The following is a 27,341-nucleotide window of genomic DNA, read 5'->3' as shown; positions in this document are numbered from 1 at the left end:
CTAGCGCGCCGACGTTCTCCAACGCTCCTGAAGGAACATGGTTTGCCAGCTTCTATCTCGCCATCGCGCGATCGCCCGCCTGCACATGCTGCTCGCCATCGCTCGCCATTGCACGATCGCCCTCCTGCGCATGCTGCTCGCCATCGCACGACCCTGCACGATCACCCTCCTGCGGATGCTGCTCGCCATCGCTTACCATTACGCGGTCATTCACCTGCGCATGCTGCTCACCATCGCACACCAGTGCGTCGACATACCACATCGCGCCATCGCCAAGCTGAGCGACTGCACTCACCAGCTCGTCATCGATCGCCTGTGGATCTACATCGCCAGCGATCTTCCTCACCTACGCGGCAGCGCGTTCCCTCGCCGTCGCGCCAACGCTTGCGTTCGTCGCCTCGGACACGTGTTCATTTACCTGCCCACCCTCGCGCCCTCTCGCCTGCGCGATCGCTCGCCTGCGCGACCGCTCGCCCGCGCGATCATCCACCTGCGCGCCCGCGCGATCGCTCGCCCGCGCTCCCGCGCGACCATTCGCCTTCGCGCGACCATTCGCCCTCGCGCGACCATCGTTCGCGGCGAATTCCACAGCCGGTGGTAGCAGCAGGGACGCGTGCTCCTAGACGGCACTCGGGATCACCTCCATCCAAGCACAGGTTGGTAGTGCAGGACGAAGAGAGGTCAGTACAGCATTCTTCCCCACCTTCTTTTCAGGCAGGTACCGTCGTGTCCACTCCAAAGGATCGCCCGATCCCTTTCCCTTCAGCGAGGATTTCGGATTCTGTGTCCTTGGAGCAGCAGACTTGGTTTGGTCCGCTGGCACGGGCGTTAGTGAGGGTTATGAAACCAGCACTCGCCGGCCAGGGTAACAAACCATCGGCTGTCTCTCCTACGCTGAAGAGAAAGAGAGGAGTGGACTTCGTGGGGACTTCCCCCAGGGCGAAGTTGGTTCCCAAGAGGTCGGTCTCGAAGGTCCTTTCTCCTGCACGAGTACTCTCTCCTTCTCCCGTGGACAAGGCCTTTCCGTCCTCAGGTGAGTCCAGTGGGGCGGTAGTCTTCCCCTCGGCACCAGGGGGGGGAGACTTCGCTTCAGGCAGGAGAATCGTCTCCTGCCCCAGGAAGAGATTCCTGGGGCAGGAGACTTAGCTGCCAGCCCGCAGGGAGGAGAACAGCAAGAGTCCGAACATGCCTTCTGGCAGGTCCTAAGCCTGATAAGACAACTTAACAGACTTACGGATCCAGTCATCGCCCCCCGTGAAGGCAAAGACACGATTCTGGATGAAGTGTTTGACGTTCGGAAGGCCCCTAAGACCAGTGCAGCTCTGCCCTGGTCTCGGGGGCTGAAGAGTGCCAGGGCTAGGGCCAACGCTCAGCTCGCACTTCTTGCCTCCTCCAGTCGTTCCACTGCCGGGAACAAGCTCATCCCTCCTCCTCGCCTTCAGCAGAGGAGGTATTTCGAGATCTTGGGTGAGCACAACCTCGCTCTTCCTCTCCATCACTCTGTGGAGGAGCTGGCGAAGGGAGTTCCCCTTGAGAAACTCTCTGCCCGGCAGGTGTCGTTCTCGGCAGCAGAGATCCTTAACCACGAGAAGGTCGCTAAGTGTGCCATGCAGGCCACTTCGTGGCTGGACTTCTGGCTAGGATCTCTGGGCATCCTATTGCGATCGGAGGACTTGTCCAAGGAGACCAATAGGAAGGCCCTAGAGACCTTCTTGCTCTCGGGCACCCGCTCCATCGAGTTTTTGGCGCACCAGGTTACCACCCTGTGGGCCAACTCAGTGTTGAAGCGTCGCGATGCTGTGTCCGAGAGATTCCATCCGAAGGTCCCCGCCGTAGATGTGTGTAGGCTCCGACATGCTTCCCTTCTGGGGGAGAGCCTGTTTGAGCCTCAAGACTTGCAGCGAACGGCTGAGAGGTGGAGGAAATCCAGCACGGACTCCCTCCTCCACAGGGCCCTTACAACTCGGCCCTATAAGCCTCCAGCCCCGCCACAACAGCAGCAACAGCCTCGTAAGGCTCCCAAACAGGCACCGGCAGCTAAGAGAGTGGTGTCTAAGCCCCAGCCCTTTCCAGCCAAGGTCAAGAGGGGCGGTAAGTCCTCCAGGCGAGGCAAGACTCCTAGGGGTGGCGGCCGCGGCCGCAAGCCCTAGGGGTGGCAGTCCCCCTGCGTGTCCACCTGTGGGGGGATGCCTTCAGCGTTGCGTCCGCAGGTGGCAGCAACACGGGGCCGATGCTTGGACGGTCTCAGTGATCGGCCAAGGTTATCGCGTCCCGTTCACGACATCTCAACCTCCCCTGACAGCGAATCCAGTGTCGTTGAGCTCCTATGCCACGGGATCGGCAAAGGGGCTGGCCCTTCAGGCCGAAGTCGAGACCATGTTCGAGGAGGGTGCTCTCCAGGAGGTCGTGGACGGCTTCCCAGGCTTCTTCAGTCGACTCTTTCTTGTAAAGAAGGCTACTGGAGGCTGGAGACCCGTCATCGATCTCTCAGCTCTGAACAGGTTTGTCAAACAAACCCGGTTCAGCATGGAGACAGCAGACACGGTCAGACTTGCGGTGAGACCACAAGACTTCATGTGTACACTGGATCTAAAGGACGCGTACTTCCAGATCCCAATCCATCCGTCTTCCAGGAAGTACCTGAGATTCTGCCTAGACAACAAGATCTACCAGTTCAAGGTGCTGTGTTTCGGTCTCTCCACAGCTCCTCAGGTGTTCACCAGAGTTTTCACCCTGATTTCATCTTGGGCGCACAGGAACGGCATTCGTCTCCTTCGTTACCTGGACGATTGGCTGATCCTAGCAGACTCGGAGTCGACCCTTCTTCGGCACCGAGACAGGCTTCTGGATCTTTGCCAGGATCTGGGGATCGTGGTAAACCTCGAGAAGTCCTCTCTGCAGCCGTCCCAACGACTGGTTTATCTAGGCATGCTAATAGACACCAATCTCCACAAAGCCTTTCTATCAGACGACCGGATAGCAAGGCTGAGGAGGGTGGCGGAACCTTTCCTCTAGCGAAAAGAACTCCCCCCCAATCGTGGTTGCGTCTCTTAGGCCACCTATCCTCCCTGGCCTGTCTGGTTCCAAACAGCCGCCTCAGGATGAGATCCCTTCAATGGCGGCTCAAGTCCCGGTGGAATCAAAGATCCGATTCCCCGGACATTCTGATCCCAATGGGGTCTCTGGAACAGACGGACTTGCGGTGGTGGCTGGCCGACGACAACCTGCGGAAGGGAGTGAGTCTTCTCGTCCTCCCCCCGGAATTGACTCTGTTTTCGGACGCGTCAAAAGAAGGGTGGGGGGCGCACGTTCTGAACCAGAGGGCCTCAGGCCTTTGGTTAGAATCAGAAAAGTGCCTACACATCAACCTGCTAGAATTGAAGGCCGTCTTTCTGGCTCTTCAGCAGTTCCAACGGTCCCTGGCGGGTCACTCTGTGGTGGTGATGAGCGACAACACCACGGTAGTGGCTTATATCAACAAGCAGGGAGGCACTTTTTCGCAACAGCTATCCCATCTTGCAGTAGAGACTCTGAGGTGGACCGAAACCCACTCGATAACACTATCAGCTCGCTTCATTCCTGGCAAGAGGAATGTGCTCGCCGACAGTCTGAGCAGAGCTTCGCAGATAGTGAGTACCGAGTGGTCTTTGGATCCCCAGATAGCCAACAAAGTCCTGACTTTGTGGGGTTCCCCGACGGTGGACTTGTTCGCGACAGCCTTGAACTTCAAGCTGCCCCTGTACTGCTCACCAGTCCCGGACCCCAAGGCACTCTGGCAAGATGCTTTCCAGCAACGGTGGGACAACATCGACGTGTACGCCTTCCCACCATTCTGTCTGATGAGAAGGGTGCTCAACAGGACCAGACTATCGGTCAACTGTTCCATGACTCTAGTAGCTCCGCTATGGCATCACGCGGAATGGTTTCCGGACCTTCTGCAACTCCTGACGGAACTCCCAAGGGAGCTTCCTCCACGACACGAGCTTCTCAGACAACCCCACTTCGGCGTCCCTCACAGGGCCGTAGCCTCGCTTCGGCTTCACGCCTGGAGACTATCCAGCGTCTCCTCGCGGAGAGAGGCTTTTCGCAACAGGTTGCGGAGAGAATGTCTCGGCACCTGCGAAGGTCCTCTGAGGGAGTCTACCAAGCGAAGTGGAGAGTCTTTTGTGGTTGGTGTCGTGGAAGGGGTATCTCTCCACTCGATGCCACTATTCCAGCAATAGCGGACTTCCTCGTGTATCTGCGAGAAGAAATGCGCCTTTCTGTCTCGGCAGTGAAAGGCTATCGCTCAGCCTTAAGCTTGGCCTTCAGATTGAAGGGCGTGGATATTTCTTCATCGCTAGAACTCTCTTTGCTCATACGTAGCTATGAGCTTACCTGCCCCCAGTCGGAAGTGAGACCCCCTCCTTGGAACGTGGTTCGAGTCCTCAGGTCTCTTAAGAGACCTCCCTTCGAGCCATTACGCCAGGCCTCCGATCGCCACCTGTCTTGGAAGACGGCTTTCCTACTCGCCTTGGCCTCGGCCAAGCGAGTTAGTGAACTTCATGGTCTCTCGTACGACATCGCCCATTCAAGGGGATGGGGGGAGGTAACGTTCAGGTTCGTCCCTGAGTTTGTGGCCAAGACTCAGAATCCTGGAGTGCCGGATCCTCGGTTCGACACTTTCAGGAAAGCGAGTCTCCGTTCTGTAACAAACGACCCAGACCAGCTGCTACTATGCCCAGTGAGGTGTCTGAGGCACTACTTGAAGAGAACGGCTGCAGTCTGTCCTCATGTGCGAGCTTTGTTTGTGAGCACAGGCAGGACAAAGAGGAGGGTCACCAGGAACACCATCTCAGCTTGGATTCGAAGGGTTATCCACCATGCCCTGAATCCTGACCCTCCTCCGTCACGTCACCCTCGGGCCCACGATGTCAGGGGTATTGCTACATCCCTGGCCTTCAAGAGAAACTTCTCTGTGACGCAGGTACTTCTAGCTGGGGTCTGGAAGCGTCAAACGACCTTCACAGCCCACTACCTGCAAGACGTGACCCACAGGAGCCTCGATACGTTTTCTATCGGCCCTGTGGTGGCTGCTCAACAGCTGGTCTAACCTCAGGCTCCTTTTTGGACAAGTAGCAGTAGGTTGAGGGCGTTGTTACCCGGTCTTAGTCTGCGTGAATGAAAGAGTATGTCTGACCCTTACTTCTTTCTTCATTCTCCCCTCTCTTGGGGAAGCAGCATCCTGGTCCTCGCATAGCTGACCTCGACCTCTGCAGGTAACCCATGCTTCTTTGTGCACCTAGTATTAAGCTTAATACTGTTGCGTCTCCCATACCCTGACGAGGTGGTATGGGGAACGTCCTATCCTAGAATTCCTATCTGAAGGTCTCAAGGTCAACTTCATAGGACGAGTCACACTCTCCTCCTCACACTGCTTATGTAGGCCACTCGTTCCTAGCGATGCTAGGAACCTGTGAGGTACAGGGGCTCCCTCTCTCTAGTGCTGCTCACTGAGGGATCGAGCCCCCGGGCAAGTCGAAGTCAGTAAGGCTGGGGACTTTCCACCCTTCCTAAGGGGTAAGTCACCCTTTGTAAATAGCGTGGTTTGTATTTCGGTTACGGAACAAATGACAAATTCGAAGATAATTTGTATTTTTCCTAACCATACAAACCTTAGCTATTTACACATATGTGCCCGCCATCCCTGACCCCCAAGTCAAGTCCTACCTCTAAGTGAAGTGAAGCAAGTCACCGGTGTGTGGAGGGGGGAGGGGTAGCAAGCTACCCTTCCCCACCCCCCGCTAACTAGCACGGGGGTAATTAACCCTCGTTAAAAACTATTGGCTCGTCATTTCAGCTGCGCTAAAAGTAAACCCTCTGTAAATAGCTAAGGTTTGTATGGTTAGGAAAAATACAAATTATCTTCGAATTTGTCATATTACAGTACAGACCCTTCTGTTTCCCTTAAAAATTCTGTATTACAGCACAGTCCTTCTGTTTCTCATAAATATTCTATACTATATTACAGTACAGATCTCCTGTTTCCCATAAAAATTCTGTATTGTAGCACAGTCCTTTTGATTCTGGTAAAATTGTGTACAATTTTGACTCCCTGCTACTACTGTCAGTTCATCTCACATGGTGTACTGTAATCCTAACATAAAAGGTCTTTATCAGCATCCCTTCAGTCTAATTGAACCCACTTATTAACCTTCTTCACCTGCATTCTGTTTTCTCATCCTATCTTCTACCTTACAGGGTTTTCCCCTTGTTACATTTTGGCATTGAAAGGGCCTTCACATTCCCAACATCAGGCCATGTGTGTGAAATTCCATGAATTCATATACCCTTTTTAATCTAGGAGATGGCATCAGATTACGTTTCATTGGTCTCTGATCATAGACAAATTAAGAAAGATCTATATTAATATTGTTACTGTTCTTAAAATATTTTATTTTAATTGTTCATTACTTCTCTTGTAGTTTATTTTCTTATTTCCTTTCTTCACTGGGCTATTTTTCCCTGTTGGAGCCCTTGGATTTATAACATCATGCTTTTCCAACTAGGGTTGTAGCTTAGCTAGTACATACATATACCAAGGCACTTCCCCCAAATTTGGGGGGTAGCCGACATCAAACAAATGAAACAAAAAAGGGGATGTCTCCTCTCTTATGTTCCTTCCAGCCTGACAAGGGACTCAACCGAGTTCAACTAGTATTGCTAGGGTGGCACAGCCCACCCTCCCACAGTATCCACCATAGATGAAGCTTCATAACGCTAAATCCCTTACTGCTGCTACCTCCGTGGTCATCCAAGGTACTGGAGGAAGCAGCAGGGCCTACCGGAACTGCGTCACAATCGCTCGCCATTCATTCCTATTTCTAGCACGCTCTCTTGCCTCTCTCACATTTATCCTCCTATCACCCAGAGCTTCCTTCACTCCATCCATCCACCCAAACCTTGGCCTTCCTCTTGTCCTTTTCCCATCAACTCTTGCATTCATCACCTTTAGCAGACAGCCATTTTCCATTCTCTCAACATGGCCAAACCACCTCAACACATTCATATCCACTCCAGCTGCTAACTCATTTCTTACACCCGTTCTCACCCCCACTACTTCATTCCTACCCCTATCTACTCGAGGTACACTAGCCATACTCCTGAGACACTTCATCTCAAACACATTCAATTTCTGTCTCCGTCACTTTCATTCCCCACAACTCCGATTCATACATCATAGTTGGTACAATCACTTTCTCATACAGAACTCTCTTTTCATTCATGCCTAACCCTCTATTTTTTACTACTCCCTTAACTGCCCCCAACACTTTGTATCCTTCATTCACTCCCTGACGTACATCTGCTTCCACTCCACCATTTGCTGCAACAGCAGACCGCAAGTACTCAAACTGATCCACCTCCTCAAGTAAGTCTCCATTCAACATGACATTCAACCTCGCACCACCTTCCCTTCTCGTACATCTCAACTTCCGTCTCTCACACACCCTTCCAAATTCTGTCACTAATCAGCGAAGCTTCTCTTCCGTGTCTGCAACCAGTACAGTATCATCCGCAAACAACAACTGATTTACCTCCCATTCATGGTCATTCTCGTCTACCAGTTTTAATCCTCGTCCAAGCACTCGAGCATTCACCTCTCTCACCACTCCATCAACATACAAGTTGAATAACCACGGTGACATCACACATCCCTGTCTCAGTCCCACTCTCACTGGAAACCAATCGCCCACTTCATTTCCTATCCTAACACATGCTTTACTACCTTTGTAGAAACTTTTCACTGCTTGCAACAACCTTACACCAACTCCATATAACCTCATCACATTCCACATTGCTTCCGTATCAACTCTATCATATGCTTTCTCCAGATCCATAAATGCAACATACACCTCCTTACCTTTTGCTAAATATTTCTCACATATCTGCCTTACTGTAAAAATTTGATTCATACTACCCCTACCTCTTCTAAAACCACCCTGTATTTCCAAGATTGCATTCTCTGTTTTATCCTTAATCCTATTAATCATTACTCTACCATAAACTTTTCCAACTACTCTCAACAAACTAATACCCTTTGTATTACAACACTCATGCACATCTCCCATACCTTTGTATAGTGGTACAATACACGCACAACCCCATCTACTGGTGCCATTGACAACACAAAACACATATTAAACAATCTTACCAACCATTCAAGTACAGTCATACCCCCTTCCTTCAACATCTCAGGTCTCACACCATCCATACCAGATGCTTTTCCTACTCTCGTTTCATCTAGTGCTCTCCTCCCTTTCTTTATTGTAATCTCTCTCTCATTCTCATCTCCCATCACCGGCACCTCAACTGCAACAGCAATTATTATTATTATTATTAGCTAGTTATAATAATAATATGGTAGCATTTACGGCAACGGGGAATTATTTGAAATCTTATATCTAAATGAGTTTTTTGTCCTCAGGTTGACGGCAATAACAATCATCGCATACATTCGGTACGGTTCCCGAATTATCCCATCACATGCGCTCGCTTCCTGAAAGACGGCAAGAGATTTGTGGTCGGGTCACAGATGCATAGCCACTTCTTCGTCTACGACATGGAAACGTCCAAAGAAACCAGATTGTATGTCAACAAGAAATGTGACAAAAGTGTTGACAAGGTAAGCTTTCTCCACGTTTGTCAATTTTCATAAAAGAGAAAATATATGGGGTAAGTGTAAATACAAATTACTTAACATTTGTGATTTTGTAGAGTTAGTTTTCAATATTAAACTTACCCGATAATCATGTAGCTGTCAACTCTGTTGCCCGACAGAATTCTATGGAGGGATACGCCAGCTATCACAATACTAGAAGGGGGTGTTCTTACCAGCGCCACCTGTGGCCAGGTACTCAAGTACTTCTTGTTGACACCTCCTCAATTATTCCTCTGTCGTGCTTCTGACAAGACGTTCTGGGATACGCTTATGTTCTTGGAGTTTTTTTCACGACTTTGGTGAAGTATTTCTCTTTGATTTCGGCTGTCGCTTTACTGGAAACTTCTATTTTAGCTTAGTTAGCTTTTGGAATTAATTTGATTATTTTTGGTGACGAAGAGAGTATGAACTCTCGTTCACCTTTCAATGGCCGACCCTTCCCTTAGACGGAAGTGTTGGTGTCTAAGAGAGTATAGACTCTCTTTCTTAATTTTGCTTAACAAAAGTTATAGATTTATTTTATATCTCTCCGCCTCTTATAGGCCTCTTCGATTAACTTCCTTTTATTATAAACTTATTAAAATTAATTTTTATATTTGTTTATATTCGACCTTCCTAATAGTAGGCGGTCTTTTCTTGGTACCGAAGTTAATTATCGTGAGCCCGTCATTTCGGTTTTACCTGTTAACATATTATGCTATTTTAAGGTCTTTGAAAGAATTTCTTTGATAGTCTCGTACTTTTTCAAAGTTGAACTAACGTTTTGTTTGTCTCGGCAGTTGTTGACGTTCAGAACGTTTCAACTTGCACTCTATCGTTACGATAGAGAAAGAATGTTCACGGTTTCACATTGCAGTAAGAGTAACCGTGTCTAGCGTTTTGTTCATTCTTTCTTAACTTAATGGTTTTGATCCTAATAAGGAACTTTTCTTTTTGGGAAATATTTCAGTTTTTTCCTTTAACAATAATATGTTTTAACGATATATATGATTGGGCTCTTCTCTCAGGTTCTAAGTCAAGAGAGAGAGAGAGAGAGAGATAGAGACGGAGGGAGAAAGAGGATAAACGTTTCCCTCAAGCCTGCCAGGCGTACGAGTAACGTCGTTATTGTTTTGCTCTTATCCCTAGTCTCTTTAGGGGAAGAAACTAAACGTTTCTAGAGTGATCTAGTGTTTAGTCTCTTTCCAGCCACTGAATTTTCTTTCATTAGATTTTTCTGTTACATTGTAATTCTGTTTTCGCAATTACTAACTTTTGAGAAGGATAGAATTGCGTGTTTCAGGTACAAACCACTTAAAGTTTCGAGTTCAGTGAAATAAGTGCAAACAGAAATCAAAGTGATAAGTGATTAGCGCAAAGTATGTCAGTGTTATGCGTGAGGGTACTTTTGTGCGCGCCAGTCGTCCTCCCAGTCCGGGACCTCTTGCAAGCTCCCAAGCCCAGGGGAGAAGCAATGTCGAAGGGCATAAGGGTTCGGCAGGCCTTGATCGGCGCACAGAAGTATCCTCGGTGGTTGTGGGCGTGTCTTACCGAGACCGTCACTCCCACCCGCAGACGATTGAGCCCTTATTTTGCTCGTCTGCAGAAGAGATTTAGAGGAGAAAATAAAGGCAGAGTTACGCTGGTCTCAGGTCTCTAGACCTCTTAAACGTAAAGTCCAGACCTATGCCAGACGTACGAAGTAAAGTTCAACAACCCGGCTGCACCCGTTCAGCCTGTGCTGCACCCGCCTGCACTCGCTGCACCCAGTCGCAACACCATCTGCCAGGCGTACGATGTTGTGGACTCTACTACAGTCCATGCAAGCACAGCTTTCGGACTTGATGCGTGAGTGTCGTGCTGAGAGTGTTGCACCTCCTGCACCTGTGGTGCACCAACCTCCTGCACCCGTTCAGCCTGTGCTGCACCCGCCTGCACCGGTGGTGCACCAACCTCCTGCACCCGTTCAGCCTGTGCTGCACCCGCCTGCACCGGTGGTGCACCAACCTCCTGCACCCGTTCAGCCTATGCTGCACCCGCCTGCACCGGTGGTGCACCAACCTCCTGCACCCGTTCAGCCTGTGCTGCACCCGCCTGCACTCGCTGCACCCAGTCGCAGCTCCATCTGCCAGGCGTACGATGTTGAACCACTTTCGGAGTTTGCTGTTCACAGTGTTGTTCAGCCTCAGCCTTCTTTAAGGCAACCCTTGCTTTGGGATCAGGAGAGTTAGCACTCTTCCTCCTCCTCCCCTTGCTGCTCCTCCAGTGGTGCAACTCTCGGTTGGGGTACAACAACCTCTCCCCTCCGTGAGTCTGTCTGCTCAACCAGCGCTGCACCGAGTTCAACCCTCATCTAGGCAAGCTCATCTACACCATGCACTTGCGCCTCAGGAGCCTCAGCTTGCTAGAACTTTACCTTGTTCTGCGCAGCCTCAACCTTCTCATGCTCCACTCATCTCTCAGGAACAGGAACGGACTACTCCGCCTCCGTCCTCCGCTTAGCTGGTACAATCCTTGGGTGCAACTCTTGCTAGGAGTCAACCTCCTTCACCCTTGCACCTGCCTTCTGCTCCGTCTGTTGTTCAGCCTATGCAGTCTGAACCTCAGGTTTTCCCTCAAGTTGAGGAAACCTCTGTTGTTGTTCCAGCTCGTTCTGACTCTGCTGTTCAGCATACCATGGTTCAACCCCATGCAAGCATGCATTAAGCACTCTAGCACTGGTCATGGAATTTCTGAGAAATGTTAAACGCCATGCACACGCTCTGCTTTCCTTTCAGCAGGCTCTGCTTACAGCAGGCTCTACTTCCTACATGCTTTTGCATACAGCATGCTCTGCATTCAGCATGCTCTGCATACAGCATACTCTGCATACATCATGCTCTGCATACCTTACCGCATGCTTCTCAACACATCTTGGGTTGTTGCCAACTCACTAGACTGTCAAGCAGTTTCATAACGTTGCCTTCTAGTCTGCTGCTTTGCACCAGTGAACCCTCACTCAGAGAACTTAGCTTTTCTAGGATAAGGTCCCTGTAGATGAGAAAGTTCTTTTCTCCCTCCTTCTGATATTCCCTTGAGGACTCTGTCATTTGGAGGGAGCCTTTAGCTGCATAACCTCTTATGGACTTTTGTTTAAGCATAACATGCTTACAGGGAAGGTAATGGTTACACTTCAGCCGCTAATCCCGTCTGTTACCACACCTGCTCCCATAGACCTTGAGCTGTGTTGCATGACATGCAGTCCAAGCTTAGTCCTTGTTAGAGGATTTTTTGTTTACGGAGTCAATGTGTCACGGGGAAGACGTTCAACAACCAACAGAAGGGACTTGTTGTGACGCAGTGGGCAACCTCAGCAACCCGTTAAGGAGTTGTCTGTACGACCCAGACAGTCTAGACAGATTCGGGTTGTCACTGTACTTCCTCGCTTGCCCATGATTGACAGTTTACAGACTGTGCAGCAGTATCATGATCTTGTGTCCGGCTCCGTCAGACGACTGGCTTTTAAGAGCTCCCTCAAGTCGTCGCTGTCTGGAGATTTTCAAATGGACTATGGATCTGACCAAGGAACTGGGCCTCCTGGTCAATTTTGAGGAGTCTCAGCTCGTTCCATCCCAGACCATTGTCTCCTTGGGTATGGATCTTCAGAGTCGAGCTTTTCGGACTTGTCCGTCGGCCCCAAGGATCTTCCAAGCCCTAGAATGCATCCAGAGCATGCTGAGAAGGAACCGATGCTTAGTCAGGCAGTGGATGAGTCTAACAGGGACACTTTCATCGCTGGCCCTGTTCATCGAGTTAGGGAGACTCCACCTCCGCCCCCTTCAGTATCATCTAGCTGCTCACTGGATAAAGGACATGACGCTAGAGACGGGCTCAGTTCCTGTTTCCGAAGAGATGAGGTCTACTCTAACGTGGTGGAAGAACAGCATTCTTCTCAAGGAAGGTCTACCATTGGCTGTTCAGTCCTCCGACCACCGTCTCTTCTCGGACGCATCGGACACGGGCTGGGGTGCGACACTGGACGGACAGGAATGCTCGGGAACATGGAATCAGGAGCAAAGGACACTTCACATCTATTGCAAGGAGTTGTTGGCAGTTCATTTGGCCTTGATAAACTTCAAGTCCCTCCAGCTTAACAAGGTGGTGGAGGTGAACTCCGACTACACCACAGCCTTGGCTTACATCTCCAAGCAGGGAGGGACTCATTCGAGGAAGTTGTTCGAGATCGCAAGGGACCTCCTCATTTGGTCAAAAGATCGAAAGCTCACGCTGGTAACGAGGCTCATTCAGGGCGATATGAATGTCATGGCAGATCGCCTCAGCCGGAAGGGTCAGGTCTTCCCCACAGAGTGGACCCTTCACAAGAATGTTTGCAGCAGACTTTGGGCCCTGTGGGATCAGCCAACCATAGATCTATTCGCTACCTCGATGACCAAGAGGCTCCTCTTGTATTGTTCTCCGATTCCAGACCCAGCAGCAGTTCGCGTGGATGCCTTTCTGCTGGATTGGTCCCATCTCAACCTGTATGCATTCCCGCCGTTCAAGATTGTCAACAGGGTACTTCAGAAGTTCGCCTCTCACAAAGGGACACGGCTGACGTTGGTTGCTCCCCTCTGGCCCGCGAGAGAATGTTTCGCTGAGGTACTGCAATGGCTGGTCGACGTTCCCAGGACTCTTCCTCCTAGAGTGGACCTTCTGCGTCAACCTCACGTAAAGAAGGTACTCCCAACCTCCACGCTCTTCGTCTGACTGCCTTCAGACTATCGAAAGACTCTCAAGAGCTAGAGGCTTTTTGAAGGAGGCAGCCAGAGCGATTGCCAGAGCAAGGACGACATCCACTCTCAGAGTCTATCAGTCTTTATGGGAAGTCTTCCGAAGCTGGTGCAAGGCCAATGCAGTTTTCCTCAACCAGTACCAATGTAACCCAGATTGCTGACTTCCTGTTACATCTAAGGAACGTAAGCTCCCTATCAGCTCCTACGATCAAGGGTTACAGAAGTTTGTTGGCAGCGGTTTTCCGCCACAGAGGCTTGGATCTTTCCTCCAACAAAGATCTACAGGACCTCTTAGGTCTTTTGAGACCTCAAAGGAACGTCGGTTGTCCACTCCAGGCTGGAATCTAGACGTGGTCCTAAGGTTCCTAATGTCATCAGGATTTGAACCGCTCCAATCAGCCTCTTTTAAGGACCTCACATTAAAAAACTCTTTTCCTCGTGTGCTTAGCAACAGGTAAAAGAGTAAGTGAGATCCACGCCTTCAGCAGGAACATAGGTTTCACATCTGAAACGGCTACATGTTCCTTGCGGCTCGGTTTTTTTGGCTAAAACGAGCTTCCTTCCCGTCCTTGCCCTAAGTCGTTCGAGATCCCAAGCCTGTCCAACATGGTGGGGAACGAACTAGAGAGAGTACTTTGCCCTGTTAGAGCTCTTAAGTACTATTTAAGAAGGTCAAAACCATTACGAGGACAATCAGAAGCCTTATGGTGTGCTATCAAGAAGCCTTCTCTACCAATGTCTAAGAACTCAGTTTCTTACTACATCAGGCTTCTGATTAGAGAAGCAAATTCTCATCTGAAGGAAGAAGACCTTGCTTTGCTGAAGGTAAGGACACATGAAGTGAGAGCTGTGGCTACTTCAGTGGCCTTCAAACAGAACCGTTCTCTGCAGAGTGTTATGGATGCAACCTATTGGAGAAGCAAGTCAGTGTTCGCATCATTCTATCTCAAAGATGTCCAGTCTCTTTACGAGTACTGCTACACCCTGGGTCCATTCGTAGCAACGAATGCAGTAGTAGGCGAGGGCTCAGCCACTACATTCCCATAATTCCATAACTTTTTAACCTTTCTCTTGAATACTTTTTATGGGTTGTTCGGTCGGCTAAGAAGCCTTCCACATCCTTGTTGATTTGGCGGGTGGTCAATTCTTTCTTGAGAAGCGCCGAGGTTAAAGGTTGTGATGAGGTCCTTTAGTATGGGTTGCAGCCCTGTATACTTTAGCACCTTTGGGTTGATTCAGCCTCCAAGAGGAACGCTGCGCTCAGTAAGGAAGACGAACTTAAAAAAGAGACAGAGTAACGGTTCAATTCGACTTCCTTACCAGGTACTTATTATTTCATTGTTATTTGAGATAACTGTTATATGAAATATGGGATACTTAGCTATCCTTTAATCTTGTACACTGGTTTTCACCCACCCCCCTGGGTGTGAATCAGCTACATGATTATCGGGTAAGTTTAATATTGAAAAATGTTATTTTCATTAGTAAAATAAATTTTTGAATATACTTACCCGATAATCATGATTTAATTGACCCTCCCTTCCTCCCCATAGAGAACCAGTGGGACCGAGGAATAATTGAGGAGGTGTCAACAAGAAGTACTTGAGTACCTGGCCACAGGTGGCGCTGGTAAGAACACCCCCTTCTAGTATTGTGATAGCTGGCGTATCCCTCCATAGAATTCTGTCGGGCAACAGAGTTGACAGCTACATGATTATCGGGTAAGTATATTCAAAAATTTATTTTACTAATGAAAATAACATTTTTCTTGAATTTAGCTGAATGGACCTTTAATATAATGTCATTCTTTGCACTCTTGGGTTTTGGTACTTCATGAATTCATTGCTTGTTTTGTTAAATGTAAACTTTTTTTATGTACATTAGTTTCTTTTAAGTTTGTACATGAAAGGTCTATTTAAGTGTTATTGTTATTAAAATGTTTTATTTTAATAGTTCAGTACTTCCTTGTATTTTATCTATTTATTTATTTCCTTTCCTCACTGGGCTATTTTTCCTTGTTGGACCCCTTGGGCTTATAGCATTTTGTTTTTGCAACTAGGGATGTAGCTTAGCTAGTAATAATGGTGATATATCAATGAATTGTAAAATATTTCTGCCTGATTTCTATATCCACATCATTTTAATTCTAAAAATTCATCAAGTTTATACAGTGTTTAAGTTTGGGTGTTGTTTTCTCCATTTTGTCCAAACAATATTGATGATGATAATGATAATAATGCTACTTACTATGTTTGACAAGCAGCTGGTGTAATTTTGTTTCTGTATTACACAAGTAAAGTAAAGTCAGATATTGGGTGATTCTTGTATAGTTGGTTTTGCACAAACAATTTTCTAATTGTCCTGATAGTAATATTGTTTCATGACAATTTCATAGAAATCTTAAAGGGGTGTTCCAGTTCTAATAAAGGACTCACATTTTTATAGTTAGGAAAAATACAAATTACGTTAAATCATTTGTAATTTTTTTGGTTATCTTCAAGGAAAAACTTCCCGTGTTATTGGACTGTAAACTACCTGTAATAAACTTTTAATATCATTTTCTCGCCCCAGAATTTGTATGTTAACCCGGATGGCGAAACTTTTATCTACTTGGACAACAAAGGCAAGATGTTTGTTTACGACACAGAGACTCTGTCCCTCATAGAAGTTATGGAGTCTCCTTTTCCTATCACCGCTGCCACTTTCAATTCTGATGGCACGAGATTATACACATATGGATGTAAGTTCAATTTTTTTTTTAACTTTGTTGCAAACATTTTGATATTTAGGTTGACAGTCCAAATAGAAATTGAATGATTAAGAATAGGATGAGGCTGTTACATTCTAAAACAAATACGCACTGCTGTGAATACCAAAGATAAAAACATTAAAAATCCTGTTGTTTCTTTTTTGTTGTTGGCTACCTTCCAAAATTGGGGCCAGCACCATGGTAGATTGATAGAATATTAACCCTTTTACCCTCAGGCTCTTTGGAAATTTCCAACCCTTAACCCCCAGGGGGTTATTTTTTTCCCAGCACATTTTGTAGTATATTTTTAAATATTTAACTTAGCCGGTGAATATATAATAGCTGCTGCTCCAGCGGCTCGACAGAAAAACTCACAAAAACTCGCGAGCGATCGCTATGAAGGTTGCGGGTGTGCCCACCAGCGCCAACTATCGGCCAGATACCGCATATGCATGTAAACAAGCCTCAATTCTTCTCTGTCGGCCTTAACGACAAGACGTATCACTACTCGCTGTATAACCTGGAGTTTTTTCAACAGACTTGGTGAAGTACTTCATTTTGGTTTGAGCTTTCGCAGTGCAGGTGTTTTTCCTCAACTTAAACTCTTGAACTCTTTTTTGGACAGATTTAATTGTTGATGACTTGGATTGTTTTTTGGACTTTCTTTGACTAATTCAAAATGGCTGACGCTTCTCAAATTCCTAGATTTCGTAAGTGTAATGCTAGGGATTGCAATAGGCGTCTTCCAAAGGCTTCTCTCGACCCACATACTGTGTGTTCTAATTGTCGGGGTAAAACCTGTCAATTAGGAGATCGGTGTGAGGAATGCGTGGGCCTTTCGGAATTCGATTGGCTCGAATATGACAAGTATTCTCGTAAGCTAGAGAGAGATAGGGTGAGGAGGAGTTCCTCTAGATCAGTAGATTTTTCCTCTCCCCATGCCCCTGAACCTAATCCTTCCCCTGTAGTGGTTGTGCCTGAACCCCCTACTGGCACGCAGGAACCATCAATGCGGGACATGTTACGTGCCATTCATGCTTTGGGTGAAAGAGTTGAGTCGTTAGCTACAGATCGTAATCAACTCATGGCTGACGTTAAAGAGCTAAAGTGTCAGAGTGCCACAGCGGAAAATCGTGGGAAAGTGATTAGTGCGCAAAGTGTTTTCAGTGTTGCGACCGAGGGTTCGTCTGTTTGTGCCTGTCGTTCGCCTAGTCCGAGACCTCTTGCAAGCTCCCAAGCCCAGGGGAGAAGTAATGTCGTACGACTTATGGGTTCGAGAGGCCTTGATCAGCGAACAGACGTTCCCTCTATGGTAACAGGCGTGTCTCATCAAGACCGCCCCTACCATAAGACGAGAGAGACCATTTTCTCCTCGTCATCCGAAGGCTTTTCGCATAAGAAACCGTGGAGCAAGGTTTCAAGTCCCTTGAAGCGAAAGTCGGTCCCTTCAGGACAGGTCCAGCGTCCTGGTTGTAGCCATTGGGACAGCTCTGACCCTTTGCAGTCATCGGAAGACTGCTCGCCGCCTAAGCAGCAATGTTACACAGGCTCAGAGAGTCTTGGTGTAGGCAAGGTTGTGCAGTCTCAGACGTTAACCCCGTCTTTTACCGCACCCATTCCCGTTGATCCTAAATGGGTTGTACTGCAAGACATGCAGATCAAGCTCGCCTCCCTTATGGAAGACTATTCTGCTGAAAAGGTTCACGATGATCCTCGCCGCTTAGCTAATCGAGATCCTGGCCTTCAGCCGCCAAAACGAGCCTTTGCTCGTCCTGTTGACGTTGGCTTTACTAAGTCACGTCAGTCACGCTTTGTAGAGCCTCACTCGATGCAGTCACGTGTTGACTTTCAGCCGCATATGGACGTTCAGCCACTTCCTAATGCTCTTGTTGACGTTCAGGACGTTCGCCATCCAGCGGAGTTGACTTGTTTTGACGCTGAGCGTCAACCACCGCAGTCTAGAGTTGTTTTGACTGCTCAGTCTAGGCAGTCAAAACAGTCTCGAGTTGACGTCGAGCGTCCTCCCGCTCCTGTTGTTGTTGACAGTCAGGCTGTTAAGCAGTTACATGACGTAGCGTCCTGGACTGCTACTGATGCACCAGTGCGTGTGGACTCTGCGTGTCAAGCATTGCCAACCCCTTTGCTTGTTACTCAGCAGTTGTCGGATGAAGATCCTTCAGATGAGGACGTTGCTGACCCTCATCATGATGATCATCCTTCGGATGTAGACGAACCTAGAACGGTTCCTCCTTCAATGGACTTTAAGAAAGTCATGTTAATTTTCAAGGAGCTTTTTCCCGATCACTTTGTTACCGTTGCTCCTCGTTCGCCACCGTCTGAGTTTGCTCTAGGCTTACCTGCTAACATGCCAGCCTTTACTAAGCTAGTGCTTTCTCGCTCTTCCAAGAGAGCTTTACGACTTTTAAGCGACTGGTTGGATACCAGAAGGAGTTTGGGGAAGACGGCCTTTGCTTTCCCTCCGTCAAAGCTCTCGTCTAGATCGAGCGTCTGGTATGCCACGGGAGAAGTTCTCGGCTTGGGAGTCCCTGCCTCTGCCCAGGGTGACTTCTCAAGCCTCGTAGACTCTCCCCGCCGCCTAGCCATGAGACGCTCGAAGATTAGTTGGTCCTCCTCGGACCTTGACCATCTGCTGAAAGGCGTATACAGGGCCTTTGAAGTTTTCAACTTCCTTGACTGGTCATTAGGAGCTTTAAGTAGGAAAATCTCGTCGGCTGATAGAGATGTTTCCTTACTTATAATGTCATGTATGGATAAAGCCATCCGCGATGGTTCCAATGAGCTCGCCTCCTCTTTTACGTCGGGAGTCTTAAAGAAGCAAGAGTCCTTTTGCTCTTTTCTTTCGGCAGGAGTTACTCCCTGTCAGAGATCAGAACTGCTCTTTGCTCCCTTATCAACGTCTTTGTTTCCGCAAAAATTGGTTAAGGACATAGCTTCTTCGCTTGTGCAGAAGGACACCCATGACTTGATGGCGTCCTCTGCTCGCAAAGGGACTCCTTCTACATCCTTTGCTGTAAGACCCAGGATCGAGACTCCGGCATCCAGATTTATCCCGCCCTTTCGTGGCAGAGCTCCCAGCAGGGGAAGTACTCGTGCCGAGGGAAAGAGAGGAAAGAAGAGAGGAGCCAAGTCCTCACGTGGCAGAGTCTGACTGCCCACAGCCTCAGACAGTGGTAGGAGCCAGATTGAAGAGCTTCTGGCAGGCCTGGGAGAAGAGGGGCGCAGACCAACAGTCTGTTCGGTTGCTCAGAGAGGGGTACAAAATTCCGTTTGTACGCAAACCTCCTCTAGTGACAACTCCCATCGACCTCTCTCCCAGGTACCGAGAGGAGTCAAAGAGACAAGCCCTAAACCTAGAAGTGTCTGTTGCTAGAGAAGGGAGCGGTGGTGAAAGTCTCGGACCTTCAATCACCGGGGTTTTACAACCGTCTCTTCCTAGTCCCAAAGAAGACAGGAGGTTGGAGACCGGTGCTAGACGTCAGTGCGCTCAACGTTTTTGTTACGAAAACAAAGTTCACTATGGAGACCACGAAGTCAGTCTTAGCAGCGGTCAGAAAGGGAGACTGGATGGTCTCTCTCGACCTACGAGATGCGTACTTCCACATTCCTATACACCCAGATTCCCAACCGTTTCTGAGGTTTGTTTTCAGGAATGTGGTATACCAGTTTCGGGCCCTGTGCTTTGGCCTAAGTCCTGCTCCTCTCGTGTTTACGAGGCTCATGAGGAATGTAGCAAAATTCCTCCATTTATCGGGAATCCGAGCCTCCCTGTACTTGGACGACTGGCTTCTCAGGGCTTCGTCCAGTCATCGCTGTCTGCAGGATCTTCATTGGACGTTGGATCTGACCAAGGAATTGGGACTTTTGGTCAACCTAGAAAAGTCCCAGCTGATTCCATCCCAAACTATACTTATTTAGGGATGGAGATTCGCAGTCCAGTTTTTCGGGCTTTTCCGTCTGCCACCCGAATAGATCAAGCCCTGCTCAAAGTCCAACTAATGTTGAAGAGAGAACGGTGCTCAGTCAGGAATTGGATGAGTCTAGTAGGAACTCTATCATCCCTGGAGCAGTTTGTCTCGCTAGGAAGACTACACCTTCGGCCTCTCCAGTTCCATCTAGCCTTTCACTGGAACAAGGACAAGACGTTAGAGACGGTCTCAATCCCGGTCTCCGAACCAGTAAAGGCATGCCTGAAATGGTGGAACAACAATATCAGTCTGAGAGAGGGACTTTCCCTAGCAGTTCAGAACCCAAACCACGTATTATTCTCAGACGCGTCGGATTTGGGTTGGGGTGCGACCCTGGACGGTCGGGAATGCTCAGGTCTGTGGACCTCAAGTCAGAGGAGCATGCACATCAACGGCAAGGAGCTTTTGGCAGTCCACTTGGCCTTGATGAAATTCGAAAGTCTCCTTCGAAACAAAGTGGTAGAGGTCAACTCCGACAATACCACAGCTTTGGCGTACATCTCCAAGCAAGGAGGCACACACTCCCTCACGCTGTACGAGATCGCAAGGGACCTGCTCATTTGATCAAGAGATCGAGACATCTCCCTGTTAACGAGGTTTATCCAGGGCGACTTGAACGTCTTGGCAGACTGTCTCAGTCGGAGGGGTCAGGTAATTCCCACGGAATGGACCCTCCACAAGGACGTGTGCAAGAGTGTTTGGGCCACTTGGGGTCAACCCACCATAGACCTCTTTGCCACCTCGATGACCAAGAGGCTTCCAATCTATTGCTCTCCAGTCCCAGACCCAGCAGCAATACACATAGACGCATTTCTCCTAGATTGTTCTCATCTGGACTTATATGCATTCCCACCATTCAAGATTGTCAACAAGGTACTGCAGAAGTTCGCCTCTCACGAAGGGACAAGGTTGACGTTGGTTGCTCCCCTCTGGCCCGCGAGAGAGTGGTTCACCGAGGTACTTCGATGGCTGGTAGACTTTCCAAGAAGTCTTCCTCTAAGGGTAGATCTATTAGGTCAGCCCCATGTAAAGAATGTCCATCAAAGCCTCCCCGCTCTTCGTCTGACTGCCTTCAGACTATCGAAAGACTCTCAAGAGCTCGAGGCTTTTCGAAGGAGGCAGCCAGTGCGATTGCAAGAGCGAGGAGAGCTTCTACCATTAGAGTATACCAGTCGAAGTGGGAAGTCTTTCGAGACTGGTGCAAGTCAGCATCTGTGTCCTCGTCCAGTACCTCTGTAGCCCAAATCGCAGATTTTCTTTTACATCTGAGAAATGTTCGCTCCCTCTCAGCTCCCACGATTAAGGGCTACAGGAGCATGTTGGCTTCGGTCTTTCGGCATAGAGGCTTAGATCTTTCCAACAATAAATATCTCCAAGATCTCCTTAAGTCTTTCGAGACCTCTAAGGAACGTCGTTTGGCTACTCCTGGATGGAACTTAGACGTGGTCCTAAGGTTCCTCATGTCAGACAGGTTTGAGCCGTTACATTCAGCCTCCCTGAAGGATCTCACCCTCAAGACACTTTTCCTAGTGTGCTTGGCTTCGGCTAAAAGGGTCAGTGAACTTCATGCCTTCAGTAAGAACATCGGCTTTTCTACAGAAAAAGCCACTTGTTCGCTTCAACTTGGTTTCCTGGCCAAAAATGAACTGCCTTCTCGTCCTTGGCCTAAATCTTTTGATATTCCTTGCTTATCAGAGATCGTAGGCAACGAACTGGAAAGAGTGTTATGTCCTGTTAGAGCTCTTAAGTTCTATTTAGCTCGTACTAAGTCCTTACGAGGTAGATCTGAGGCATTATGGTGCTCAGTTAAGAAACCATCATTGCCTATGTCAAAGAATGCTTTGTCATATTTTATCAGATTTTTAATACGAGAAGCTCATTCTCATTTGAATGAGAAAGACCGATGTTTGCTTAAGGTTAAGACGCACGAAGTAAGAGCTATAGCAACCTCCGTGGCCTTCAAGCAAAATAGATCTCTGCAAAGTATTATGGACGCGACTTTTTGGAGAAGCAAGTCAGTGTTCGCGTCATTTTACTTAAAAGATGTCCAGACTCTTTACGAGGACTGCTACACACTGGGTCCATTCGTTGCAGCGAGTGCATTAGTGGGTGAGGGTTCTACCACTACATTACCCTAATTCCAATATCCTTTTTAATCTGTCTCTTGAAATGTTTTTAATATTGTTTTTTGGGTTGTATGGAAGGCTAAGAAGCCTTTCGCATCCTGGTTGATTTGGCGGGTGGTCAAAGTCATTTCTTGAGAGCGCCCAGATTAGGGTTTTGATGAGGTCCTGTTGTATGGGTTGCAGCCCTTGATACTTCAGCTCCTGGGAGTCTTTCAGCATCCTAAGAGGATCGCTGGGCTTCGTGAGGAAGACAGACTTACAAGGCAGAGTAATCGTCTAAGTCAACTTCCTTACCAGGTACCTATATATTTGGGTTTTGTTATATTATAACTGTCAAAAACTCTAAGCATATACGCTGTAAACTTGATTAACTCTGGTCTCTACCCACCACCTTGGGTGTGAATCAGCTATTATATATTCACCGGCTAAGTTAAATATTTAAAAATGATATTTTAATTATAAAATAAATTTTTGAATATACTTACCCGGTGAATATATAAATTAAAGGCCCTCCCTTCCTCCCCAATAGAGACGCAGCGGGACGAGAAGAATTGAGGCTTGTTTACATGCATATGCGGTATCTGGCCGATAGTTGGCGCTGGTGGGCACACCCGCAACCTTCATAGCGATCGCTCGCGAGTTTTTGTGTGTTTTTCTGTCGAGCCGCTGGAGCAGCAGCTATTATATATTCACCGAGTAAGTATATTCAAAAATTTATTTTATAATTAAAATATTTTTTTAAAATTGCTCTAACAGCCTTAATTTTTGTCATAGAGAGGTAAGATTGGTCTCATTCTCTTGGAAAATGCCTGAATTTTCTCAAAAAATTATCAAAAATAAGAAAAAAAAAATTTATAGCATTTTTTTGCAAGGACGTACCGGTACATCCATGGGGGTAAGGGTATGGGTTTTGTGAAACGTACCAGTACGTCCTTTGGGGGTAAAAGGGTTAAATGTGTCCAACTTTATTTAAAAGTACTGTGCTGGAAGAGTTGTAGGAATTATCGATACATTTTGTTTTGCTTGAGGGTACACTTCTATCTTATTTCTCTCCTTTTATAGGTTTTTATAGTTTACATATGAAAGATCTATTTTATTGATACTATTCTTAAGGTATTGTATTTTAATTGTTCATTACTTCCCTTGTAGTTTATTCATTTACCTTCCTCACTGGGCTATTTTTACCTGTTGCAGCCCTTGGAGTTATATCATCGTCCTTTTCCAACTAGGGTTGTAGCTTAGCTAGTCATTATGATAATAATAGTGTTGGACTTTAGAATTTCCCATCTGCATACGTCACTCTTGCAAAGTTTCCTATCATATTTAGAAAACTTGAAGTACTTTTTTATCTTTCAGTAACTGGAGAAGTGTGTGTATGGGATATGACTTCGAGGGTTTGCATTCACAAGTTCGTCGATGAGGGATGCATTACTGGTGATGCAATCGCCCTGTCCCCCAACAACCAGTACTTGGCATGTGGATCACGCTCCGGCATTGTCAATATCTACGACTCTTCTATGCTATCGACCATTGAACCTGCTCCAGTGAAAGTCTTGACCAACTTGACCACTCGCGTAACCGATTTGCGTTTCAACTCTACCTCGGAAGTGTTAGCCATGGCGTCTGACAGAAAGCCTAATGCAGTGAAGTTGGTAAGTGAACTTATTAAACTTTGGATGAGTTTTTCCCCTTTTCTTGCATAAGGGTATACTCGGGCACACTATTCTATCTAATTTCTTTTCCTCTTGTTTTGATAAAGATTTTATAGTTTATGTAGGAAATATTTATTTTGATGTTACTGATTTTGAAATATTTTATTTTTCCTTGTTTCCTTTCCTGGGCTATTTTCCTTGTTGGCGCCCCTGGGCTCATAGCATCCTGCTTTTCCAACTAGGGTTGTAGCTTAGCAAGTAATGATAATAATAATACAGTAGTACCATAAGTACATGTGTTGCACAATAGGCATTGCTAAAGAGACCTTGGAGTGTCCCTCCGAGTCCATTCCTTTTCCTAGTCCTTATAGACACTTTTGATCAGAATTAAGGAACATCAAAGAATTGTAGAAATGGACATTTGCTGATGCTTTAGTCATAATAGCAGACACTAAAGAATTACTAGAAAGGATTGAAGGTGAACATTGGAAAGATGGAGCTAATGGTTAGTAGCAGAAAAGGACATGAAGAAGTAATCATTCAAGTGGAAGATGGTACACTAAGAAAGCGTAAAAGGGAGTTTAACTATGGTACTTGGCCTCAAGGATAGCAGAAAAGGGAGGTACTGAGAAAGCAGTGAGACAGTGTGAAAGAAGCATGGCAAATATGGAAAGAATAAGAGTTGTTTTGGAAAAGAGAATGCCACTAAAAATAAATATCTATAAGAGTTATCAGTTCCGTACTATTATATAGAGCAGAATCACTTAGGAGGAAAAAATTGGAAAGAACTGAGATGAGTTTGATTGCTGGAATATCACTATGGGAAAGGGGGGAGAGTCAAGATATAAGAATATGTGTATATGGAATGTAAAGGATAAGGTTAGGGAAGCTTGCCCGAGAGACTAAGGTCATGTATAAGGGGGGTGGGGGGTGGAACTAATCAAGAGACGTTAGAACATGTCACTAATGAGAGAAGAGTGTGGGGCATTAGCAAATCAGGTGGATGGATGTGGTGAGAGGGGTATGGGGTGGGAGGGACTGGAGGATGATGCAAGGAATAGAAGCAGATGGAGAAAGCTGACTTGAGCATCTACCCCTGCTATACAGTGGAATTAATAAGTTTGAAGTAAGGAAGAGGGCAGTTAGCTGATAGCAGATCACAGGAAGGCATCACAATAGTAGGGAAGAATTACAAACTGAACATTCAGATGCAGGATCCCAAGAACCGAAAAATAAAGTCTCCAAGTAAAGTGTGGCTTGAGGCAGAAACAACAGGTACCTCACGCAATAGTAGCCAAGTGGTTGTAGTAGTGTCCCCGCAAGAAAGACTGAAATGGAAGCCATTAAAATAATACACATTAGAAGGTTGATGAGAATGGAGGGAGATTTTAATCAGTAAAGTCATTGCTGAAAAGAAACTGAAGAAAAGTAGGGACATGCAAGCTTAGCAGAAAGTCAAGATACAGTCCTGAAGGCTCAAAATTTGGAATCTTTGGGAGTTGCTAACCAGGTGGGAGGTGAAGAGAGATTTTCAACTTCCAGGTATCAAAAGGAATGCATATAGATGTACGCCAAATTACCTTAGCTTCATGATCATCATCTAGTGTAATGTCTTAGGTTTGTGGAGAATTGCAAATAGGCTTATGTTGAAACAATAGTTGTTCCAACACGAAGTACTTACCTCGAACTACTTTCTTAGGAGTATCTGGGATCTCCTTCCCATCCGACCAGAGTTTTGTGTAGTTTAAACTAAACCCATTTTCTATGAGGGGTAACCTCAGGCGGAGTGATACGCGCCCTGAGGTTAACCCCGGGTCAGAGAGCATGCTTGCTCAGGTCTCGACCTCCAGTAAGTTCTCTGGTCGCGTCGCGATATCATCTCGCCGCTCTCCTAATCCCAGTGTGACTTTATGTGTCCCCGACCCCTTTGTGTCTCACGCGGTACCCACGTGGTCCCTTTGTGCTTTCCCTGTGCGTTCTTGTGTCTCATGGTGCTTTCTCCTGCCTCATGGAGCATCCCCGCCGTTGTTCTGGGCCTATGGCCGGTAAATCATGTGGAGCGTTCCTCTCGAAACTCGAAGTTGACCCGCACTCCTTGTGTTCCTCGTGCAGGGGCAGTGTTTGTTCCCCTTCCGCCACGTGTCCGGAGTGCAAGTCCTGGAATGAAGTGCAGTGGGTGCAGTATAGCACCAAGAAGAAGAAGGCGGCGAAGAAGTCGCCTAAGAAGCCGAGCGTTCCTTCCTCCCTTGCTTCGCTGGGCGTCTCGTCGGACCGAGCTTCCCTTCCACCCTCCCCTACCCAGAGTAGGGGACGAGGTAAGTCCGTTGCGGGGAAGAGGGCCGCGACCCTTCCCCAAGAGTCTGAGCTTCAGGATAGTGAGGTTGTGGCGTCGTTTCAGGCGAGTGAGGGGCCTGAGGGAGGGGCCGGAGTGTGTACGGGAGACGGAGTCCTGGTGCAAGCAGGTCACGTCTCCTCTGATGACCTCATGTGGGGGAAAAATGTCCCTAATTCTTCTCCAGCCTCTTGGGCTTGTTTTTCAGGCACTTCTGCAGCCGAGGGCAACGCCGAGAAGGAGCTTTCCCCGCCGTCGGACCCCATTGCGTGGGTTCCCCCCAAGATGCCTTTCAGGTCACCGCTGAGGATGGAGGAAGGCTTCGGGACCTGGTCCCCCACGGAAGAGCCTCCACGCTCCACCCCAGCGCCGTCGGCCACGTTCCCGGAGGTTTTTCTACAGGCATCGCCGTCCACGGAGAGTCGAAGGAACCCTCCTACACCAGCGTGAGAGGCGAGATCATCAAAGAGGGCCTACAAGTGTTCGGTCTCCTCAGTGGAGGAGCTTTCCTGCTCCTCGGAGGATGAGGCGCTGAGGAATCTCAGGAGACGGCGGGAGAAGTCCCGCAGAAAGCTTTCGCGCTCTCGCCCTAGATCGCGCCACGAGAGTCGGCGTCCAGGATCCCCCAGGAGGAAGTGGAGGAAAAGTGTCTCCCCCGGACGGTGAGTGGGTGATGATTCACCGCGACAGGCTGCTGGAGTTAGCTGCGGCGCCGGGCCCTTCATGTTGGCGCCCGAGGACGCGCTCCCCAGATAGGTACTCATCCAGCAGCAGTGGCAACCGACGGAGGGATTCATCCTTGCAGTTTCTAGTCGACAGGCGTAAGTCCGCGAAGGTTCCGGCTCCATCCGCCCAGCGGAGAGAGTCGCCCCTTCGTTCTGGCAGCCGAGTCCTGATCTCAAAAGCTCACCTAGCTCGTCACGAGCGTGACCTACGGCTCCCCTCGACGGGCAGGCCCGCAGATACGCGGACCTCCGGAAGGGGTGATAGACCTAGGACGGAGTCCCCCGTCCTGACGGCGATGCCCATCCTTCAGCGAGAACCCCC

General features: G+C 48.0%; 1 protein-coding gene across 1 annotated transcript in view; it reads left to right on the top strand.

Annotated features, from left to right (window-relative positions):
- The window catches only part of wcd (U3 small nucleolar RNA-associated protein 18 homolog wicked), an 81,647-nt gene that overhangs the window by 49,171 nt on the left and 5,135 nt on the right, over positions 1-27,341 (top strand). The window contains exons 8-10 of the mRNA XM_068356087.1: positions 8,465-8,662; positions 16,021-16,189; positions 23,667-23,962. Of these exons, the coding sequence (XP_068212188.1) occupies positions 8,465-8,662; positions 16,021-16,189; positions 23,667-23,962 (663 nt within the window). The remainder of the gene's footprint in view (positions 1-8,464; positions 8,663-16,020; positions 16,190-23,666; positions 23,963-27,341) is intronic.

This window comes from Palaemon carinicauda, chromosome 32 (assembly GCF_036898095.1).
Source record: "Palaemon carinicauda isolate YSFRI2023 chromosome 32, ASM3689809v2, whole genome shotgun sequence".
Classification (NCBI taxonomy): domain Eukaryota; kingdom Metazoa; phylum Arthropoda; class Malacostraca; order Decapoda; family Palaemonidae; genus Palaemon; species Palaemon carinicauda.
This window is presented reverse-complemented; position numbering and strand designations above follow the sequence as displayed.